The 9,264-nt window shown below is 33.0% G+C and overlaps 1 protein-coding gene across 1 annotated transcript; it reads right to left on the bottom strand.

Annotated features, from left to right (window-relative positions):
* Positions 1-406: 406 nt before the first annotated feature.
* LOC100250024 (disease resistance protein RPV1-like) lies at positions 407-5,352 on the bottom strand. The gene is made up of 5 exons (XM_019216376.2): positions 4,844-5,352; positions 3,430-4,522; positions 2,992-3,300; positions 1,089-2,897; positions 407-997 (listed from the first exon to the last, which is right to left on the bottom strand). The coding sequence occupies exons 1-5, from the start codon at positions 5,332-5,334 to the stop codon at positions 407-409; spliced, it is 4,293 nt and encodes a 1,430-aa protein (XP_019071921.1). The 5' UTR covers positions 5,335-5,352.
* Positions 5,353-9,264: the final 3,912 nt, after the last annotated feature.

Below are 9,264 nucleotides of genomic sequence, written 5' to 3' on the forward strand. Positions count from 1 at the left end.
AATCAACAATTCAAATTATCCATGCTTAAAAACATACAAATTAAAATTACTAATTCAAATTATACGTGCTAAAAAACATATAAATTCAAATCCACAGTCCAAACAAAGAGTCTCTTTTATGGCATTATCATTCTGGTTCAATACTGCATCTCTACCACCCTTCCAATTCCAAAACCAATAGTTAGTCATGTTTCCATGCGCAACTTGACCAATGGTTAGTCATAGTTTAATTATCTTGTGCTTTTTCATCTTCAGATAGAAGCAAAGTAAGAGCAAAACAAATATCTAGATATTTCATTTTTCACTAATTCCATCTAATAAATATTTTATTCACTAGTGAATGAAAAAAGAAGAGAGAGAACACATACCTTGCTAGAGGTTAAAGAAACCCTTGATCCTTTCGAAACTAGAGAATTTTTTTCTTGGATGAGTGATCTTCTCTATTAGCAGGCCTTTTTCTCGACGGCTGAGGCCACTGCTTCTGATCTTGGGCGTATATGAGATGTATCCCACAACTTTTCACTTTAAAGGATGCGTTTTCGCCACATGTAAAAGAGGCATTACCGACAGGATTGTCAAAGTGAGCCTTGAAGTTGTTCCACTTTCTGGATCGATACTTGCTTGGAATGCCAATCTGAGGGAAATACGTCACCCACAGTGCTGGATCTGATGTGCTACCACTGTCGTAGCATGTGCTGCCATATGATAAACCGCTAATCCAGTATGTTTTACAATGAGGATGAAAACCAATATTATCCAGTCGTTTAGATTGATCACCATGGGATATCTCCAATTTACAATGTGGAATAAAACCAGATGTTCTCACGCATTCATCATCATCAAGGGGAACATGATGGAAGAATAAAACAAATCCTAACAAGTTATTATCTTCATACCAATTCATTGGAAGCTCTACACTTACTTCACATCCCATTCTTTGATGACTTACCCACTCTGGTATTCCACTACTTCCTGGAATGATAATATTAAATTGCTGCTGCAGAAAAAAAATGTCATGTAAATCTCATGCTTTTAGAAAAAAAAAAAAAGAAAGAAAAAAAGGGATAGTTATGCCATGAAAATGATACCTGAATTGGTGATTTCAAGTGTTTGAGCAAAGAAGACCAGAGTAGACTTGAAGAAGTTTCAGTTTCCAGGCTTGGACAACCATGTGCCTCTATCCATCCAAGACTTGATGGAAGCTCTCCAATTACTTCAAGCATCGGACAATGATTCATGAGAAGGATACGAAGCTTGCAAAGTTGAGTGATGCCAGCAGGTATGCAACGCATACGGCTTTCACTTATGTTTAAAAATACCAGTAAGGATAGGCACCATAAATCACTGGGGATTTCTTCTTCCATCAGATTGCAACCACCTAGATCTAGCATTGTTAAGCAACATTGTAGGCTTCTCAAATTGTCAGGCAAGTTGTGGAGCTTTGGACAGTTACGAACATGAAGACTAGTAAGACATGTCAAATTACCGATGCTATTGGGAAGAGCCACAAGGTTCTCACAATTGATCAATTCCAAGGATTTAAGACCTCTCAGATGTTCAATTGATGATGGCAGCTCTGAGATACCCGTCTCACATAAAAAAAGGCGTTCTAATTGTTCCATATCCTCTGTGATCTCTGAAAAAGCCTTTAGATTTGAACAACCATTGAGAGAGAGGCCTTCGAGGGATTTCAACTCACATATACTGTTTGGAAGACTTTTCAAGTTTTTACAATTTTCCAAATTTAAGCGATCAAGTCTGGTGAGATGACCTACTGAGTAGGGTAATCCTTCAATAGCAGTCTCATCTAGAAAAAGAGCCCATAGATTCCCCATATTTTTTTGGATCTCAGGAAACCTCTCAAGATTTGAGCAACCACTGAGAGTAAGACTTCCAAGGGCTTGCAAGCGCCCAATGCTATTTGGGAGTTTCTTAATAGCGGTATTATCTAAAGAAAGCTCCTTCAAGCATTTCATATTCCCTTGGATCTCTGGAAATTTCTCAAAGTTTGAGCAATATGAGAGGTTAAGATTTTCAAGAGATTCCAAATACCCAATGCTCCCTGGGAGTTCCTTAATACCACTCCTATATAGACATAGCTCCCTTAAACGTCCCATATTGGTAAATACATCTGAAAATTTCTCAAACTTCAAACATTTTTCAAGAGAAAGAATTTCAAGAGATGTCAAGGACCCAATGCTGTTTGGGAGTTCCTGAATAGCAGTCTTCCTTAAATAAAGGTTCTTCAAGCATTTCATATTCCCTTGGATCTCTGGGAATTTCTCAAATTTTGAGCAACATGAGATGTCAAGAATTTCAAGAGATTCCAAATACCCAATGCTGCTTGGGAGTTCTTTAATACCACTCTTACGTAAATGAAGCCCCCTTAAATGTCCCATATAGGTAAATGTATCCGGAAAATTCTCAAACTTCGAACATCCTTCTAAATAAAGCTCCCTCAAAAATTTCATATTCCCATGGATCTCAGGAAATTTCTCGAAGTTTGAACAATCTGAGAGATTAAGGACTTCAAGAGATGCTAAATACACAATGCTACTTGGTAGTTCTTGGATCCCACTCTCATTTAAATAAAGCTCCTTCAAACATTCCATATTCCCATGGATCTTAGGAAACTTCTTCAAGTTTGGACAACAATTAAGATAAAGAACTTCAAGAGATTCAAACTTCATGCTGGATGGGAAACTTCGGAGTTGTTCACATCCTCCTAAATTCAAGTAAGTCAAACTTTTGAGATCACCAATAGATGAATGAAGTTCACACAAGCTTGTACAACCTTCAAGATTCAGTCTCTCCAAATTCGGCATGCTTGAGAATTTTGGCATTTTGACCAACTGTTTTGAGTTACTTAGATCAATGCCCTTTAATTCTTCAAAACGCTATAACAGAAGACATTTTGTTAATATAAAAAAATAAAAATTCTTCAACTTGAATATTATTATAAAGAAAAAAAAAATTAAATAATGATCATACCTTATTCCCTTTCCAAAGTTGTTTTATGTTGCTAGACTTCAAGTTGATTTCAATAAGGTGCTTTCCATAAAAGTTCCAAGGTAAAGATGTCAAAGTGCATCTTTGCCAATGAAGATATCTCAAATCATGAGGAAATTGAAAGTCTTTACGAAGAAGCACTTTATACTCCTCTCTCGTCAAACCATCATGATCATTGCAATAGATTTTAAGCAACCTAAGTTTCTTCATCTTGGCAAACACTTTTGTATTGAACTGTATTTCTCTTGATCTAGATAAGTCCAAAGATATGGTTTGAATATTTTGCATCTCCTGGAAAACAATAAGGAAAAATAAGGGAAGAACACAAGATAAAAATCCTAACTACAATTATATAGACAATTAACCACTAAAAAATCAATTATAAACATTTAAATAAATATTTAGGCATTTAATCCATACCTCTTGTTTAGAAAATGCATCATGAATATCATCTACATCCCACAATCTACTCCATTTGCAGGGGTCTCCAGGAGATTCTTCACGAACAATTGCCCAACCCATTTCTTGTATCAAGTCATGCATTTGTATGACACTGTCTAAGATAGTTACTAAACATCTATCACAGAGAACTCTTATGTTGCATGTTGCAAATAAATTGCAACCATCTAATATTCTTGACACAAAATATTTGCATTCATCTTTGAAAAAACACGCAATGTCCAAGAAAACCTCCTTTTGAGAAGGATCAAGCCCATCAAAACTTATTCTAAGCACATCATTAATTTCCTTCATAGGGTTTTTTTTCAATTTATCCGATGCGCTTTTCCATTCATCTATTGTCATGCCCTGAAGAGAAGAACCTAGAACTTTAAGGGCCAAAGGGAGACCTTGAGCATATTGAACCATGCAATTTGAGAGGTCTACATAATCTTCCTTAGGAACATTTTGTTTAAAGGCATGTTGGCTGAAGAGTTGAAGAGCTTCCTCATAATGTAATTCTGTAGCCTTATGTGATATAGTCACTCCATACTCAACCAACAGATGTTGGTCTCTGGTTGTAATGATAATTGTACTTCCTAGACCAAACCATTTAGGACTTCCAACCACTGACTCTAATTGCTGCAACCGATCCACATCATCAATTACAATAAGAACCTTTTTTGAGCGAAGTCTGGACTTTATTATATTGATACCTTTATTGATATTGCTAAACTCTACATCATTCCCCACTGTATCATGTAGAAGTTGTTGTTGTAGTTGAAGTTGACAACCCTTGTTGAATGTCTCTCTGACATCTTGAAGAAAGCTTGCACCAGTGAATTGATATTGGATCTCATTATAAACAATCTTGGCAATGGTAGTTTTACCAATTCCACCAGGTCCATAGATCCCAACCACACGAATGTCATTCAAGTCACTACTTAACAATGATTTTAGTTCTTTTAGGCGAAAATCCATCTCAACTATATCATTGTTGATGTGCAAAAGCTTAGAATTCATTGATCTTTTAAAAATCTGGTTAATAATTTCCTTAATATGCTTTGACTCATACCTGCCAATTATAAAGTACAATTTAACACTTCATGAGTCATAATGAATTGCAAAAGATAAGAAATATAAAGTAAATTTAGTGATATTCACTTGATTTTGTCCATATAACAAAAGTAATAGGATGTAAAAAGTATTAAAAGAACCCAATATATTGAGCATTTATAGATAATGAGAAGGCAACAAGTTTTGAGCCTAGTGTTAATAAGATCATAAAGCAAGCTTTACTATACAAAATTATTAACTTGTTAATTCATGATTTAAGACAACTAAATCCTTATAACTTAATTAAATCAAAAGCACAAATTAAGGAAGTTGAAGTTACCCATCATTCACATGGAAACCACTTAGATTGCTTGCTTCAGTCAAGGAATCCCTCCACCTTTGCACCTTTTTCCCATCTACATTTCTTTCATGAAAGGAAAATGCCTCTCCGAAGCTCCCTGTTTGCTTTCGCACATCACAAGGATCCACGTGGTAGAACACCGGAAAGACTATTTGTTCCATTTCTTCCCTGCACTCCATGATCTTCGCTAACTCATCCAAACACCACTTGGAATGAGCATAGTTTTTTGAGAACACAACTATGGAAATTCTTGATTCTTCAATAGTTTTCAAAAGTTCTGATTTGATCTCCTCTCCTCTTTCAAGTTGATCGTCTCTGAAAGTCTTAATCCCCATCCCATGCAAATTTACGAATAAATGATCCGTAAAATTGTTGCGGGTGTCTTCACCTCTAAAACTCAAGAACACTTCGAACTCATATTTACGGACTGAGGTAGAAGAAGAAGAGGGTTTTTGGGTAGAGGAAGCCATCGTTGGATAGTTTCTGGATGAAAGCATAGAGAGAGTTGAGGAAGAACCTGTGCTTAGTCAATACTTCGATATGAAGCAAAACTCTTTTTTTTTTTGTGTTGTGGTTGGATTGTAAAATTTAAAAAATATATGCAAGCAGGTGATCCTGCATGTGATTTGTCAGTTAAATGTCAACGAGTAATGTGATTTGTCCTTCTTTAAAAAAATATAAAGAAGGACCCACCCATCATAAAACCCGTAAAAGCCTTACATTAAAATTTTAGTCTTCGGTATCATGGCCATTGGCGCTTTCTTTGACCAGTCAAAGCCTTTCAATACAATTGCCATAGGTCCTTTCCTCTTTAACTAGTCAAAGCCTTAAGTTAAATTTTCAATTTTTTGGTATTCCTTCGTATTATGGCCACGCCCCTTTACTTTGACCAGTCAAAGTCTTTCAATACTATTGCCAAGGGCCCTTTTCTCTTCAAGGGATCAACCCAATAATTTTAATTTAAGGCTTTCAAACCAATTGGGCAATTTAATATATAGTTTATTCCCCTGTCCTAAATTTTAACTTAAATTCAATTAATTTTAATTACTTTATTTTTATACTCTATTTAATATATTATTAAAAATATAAAAAAATCATAATAATCTTATCAGAGTCTTTCTTTATTTAAAAAAATAAACTTTGGGTATAAAATTGTTAATATTTTTAAACATAAAAATATATGTATATATCATTATTTTTTTTTATATATTTTAAACAAAGATCATCATTTTACTATGAATAAAAATTTACTTATTATGAAAATGTAAAAACCATAATAATGAATTAATGAAAATAATCTTTTATGTTTTTTGTATGAGGGAGTTTAAATGAGGGCTTAAAGACTTATTCTTATTAAACTTATGAAGAAATTTTTTTATTGTTTCAATGAATTAAGCAGTTTCCTTCTAGAAGTTGTTTTTTTCTTAATTTGCGTTGAACTTATGAAAAGAATGCTTTAGAGTTTTTGGTTGTATTAGAAACTGTTCTTTTCTTTTGAGTCCCCTCACCAAACAGGCATTGAAGGATAATATATCTGTATTCAGAGGTGAATTGAGGCACTTGATCCCACCCCTTAGATTTTCATCTCCTAATTTGGCTCCTTAATTGCAAATCCCTTTGCGACATTTTTTCAAAAAGAGAATATGTTACTTTATTCTATTTGATCAATTCAATGGCCATTTGGACCTATTTTTGGTGTCTACAAGATGTCCAAACACTAGGAGACAACATGTGCATGTCATTGTTAACCTAGTTGGAGCTTGAAATTGTTTTCTATTGACGAGTTAGGCTTGGGTTGCGGTGGACCTTGGCATGATTTGACGCTTATTCTAATCCAAGTTGGGCCGTAATTTAACAAACTGGACTGAGGGCTTGAGCACTTTGTGGGATTGAGGAAATCTTCTTGGGGAAGTGGACCTTGAAGCTTGAAACATCAATTTTTGAAGATGTCAACAATTTGGAGACGTTATATGTACTAGATGCTTAATATGAGTCATCAAAGAAGTTTTGATGAAGATTCAAAGACATCCATGAAAGCTTGTTTTTTTGGCCTTCTTCAAGTGTATAATAAGCTTTGCTTTTGCTGGCCATACTCTTTAATAAAATACAATTTGCCAGCCAAACTCTTTAATAAAACGAGACATTTGCTTACCATGTCTTGTTTATTTCTTTTATTGTATATTTGTCATAGCTCATGGTTGAGAACTAGTTGACCTAGTTTGTCAAAGCCAATAAATTATTTTTACATATTTCTTCAAACTTATTTTACTTATTTTCATTTATTATATAAAGATTAAATAATTTTAAAATGTACAATTTTTTAACTAATTTTAATTATATTAAATTTTCGTTAGTGTTTTCCATGGTAAAACCATATAGGAGAAAACTATTTTCTTTGCAATTTTTTTTCTTTCCTTAATACTTTTTAGGAACTAAACATAGCCATAATGATTATTCCGAACCCTAGAGGTTTAGTTATTTGATCACAACTAATATTAAGATAAACAAGTAATTAACTCACGAGTCTAATAGAATCCATAATAGTAAGTAGTAGAGTCTTTGGTCATGTTTATACATATCTTGGATTTGATCAATTTCTTTAAATTTTTTGTTGATTGTGAATCTAAATATGAGGGTTGAAGCATAAATTTAACAAGGGAATTGAATATATTAATGATTAAGTTATGATCAAAATATATATTAAGAAGATTGGACTGAATTTATTTTCCTTTTATTAATCTTAAAAATCGTGACAACTTGAAGAATATAGTGGTAGGTGATGGGATATGTACAAGATGCTAAGTATGAGTCATGTGATTTACTATTTGAAATTGATGGTATATGGATTTCACTACATTAAAGTAGATAAAATATTTTAGCTGATGATCTTAAAGTTAATTTAATCTAATAAACTAAGTAACTCATTTAAAATTTTCTTGCTTAAATTAAGTTGGGATTTTGAGTGTTTTTGAAATGGTACCATTTTAGTATATAGCTAAAAAAATTTTAAACTTAAATAATATTTACTGTGTAATGAAAATGAAGTATATAACTACTAAAATTTTGGAAATAGCAAAAAATAGAAGAGATTATGTTAAAATCTAGTAAGAATCTTAATTTATGAAGTTTTTAGTTGTGAATACCTTTTTTATTTGAACTTAAGTTAGGGTTACATAAGGATGGCGATAGGGTGGGTTCGGGGCAGGTCGCCCCCATCCCAACCCCACCCCGTTTATTCAAAATAATTCTTATCCCCGTCCCATTTAAAAAATTAAACGGGGTGGGATGGGTATGAGAATTCTCATACCCACCCAGCCTCTTTTAAGTTTATTTTTTTTTAATTTTTAAATTTTTAAGATTACTTTAAAAAAATTTTAATTACATTAAAATAAATATATTTTATAAATAATTAAATTATTATATTTTTTATAACTTATTTTATTAAAAAAAATATTTTATTATTATCTATATATTAAAAATAGTAGTAAAAAAATAATTTAATTTAATTTTAAAAATTAATTTTATATATAATTGGGGTAGGACGAGGCGAGATAAGACAATACTCGAACCCAATCCAGGTTTTAAAAAAATTCTCAAACCCGTTGCAAACTCATTTAGTTAAAATTCAAACCCATCCCATTAGGGATAAGGTGGGGCGGGTACCCAAAAAAACCCGCCCCATTGTCATTCCTAGAGTTATGAGCGTTTGGAGGCTAGGGTAATAATATGTTAGCATAAAAATTCTAGATTCTTGTTTGAAATTCAATATTATTTATTATGTGATGGGAAAGTTAAGCATGTAGAAGTATCCTTGCACTAAAATTTAATTTGATTGACTAATTTGAAATTTCAATGTTGAATTGATTATACAACAGATAATTTTAAGAATATGTAAAAAACATGGGAGATTATATAAAAATTATTCCTTTTCATTTTTGTTTTATTTTGTTTTTTGTTTTGTTTTCATTCATGGGAGAAGATGTTAGAGCTCCAATACAAGCCGGTAGCAGAGGGAGTATGGCAATGACTAAGGTGGAAATTTGTAAGAAAAAATTTGAGGCATAGATCAAAATATATAAGGGGCTTGGTTTTTGGCCATAAACCATTTAAGTTTTCTAGATCACCATCATCTTGCCAACATGAGGTAGAGTTGGAGCATGGACTTGTGGAGACTCAACAACAATAGCTTGATATCCAATATGAGCTAGTTAATTGACCAATTGGAAGCAAACGAAATCAATAACATCAACCATTTGAAGAGATTTTACGTCATCTACGATTTAGCCAAGGATCCTGATGATCCCTCACGATGTAGCCAACAAAATCAATAACATCAACAACAATTCGGAACATAGATTTTTTCTGTCACATAAACTATTCGTTTTGGGTGAGAATAGGAC

The sequence above is a fragment of the Vitis vinifera genome, chromosome 18 (genome assembly GCF_030704535.1).
Source record: "Vitis vinifera cultivar Pinot Noir 40024 chromosome 18, ASM3070453v1".
In the NCBI taxonomy this organism is placed as follows: domain Eukaryota; kingdom Viridiplantae; phylum Streptophyta; class Magnoliopsida; order Vitales; family Vitaceae; genus Vitis; species Vitis vinifera.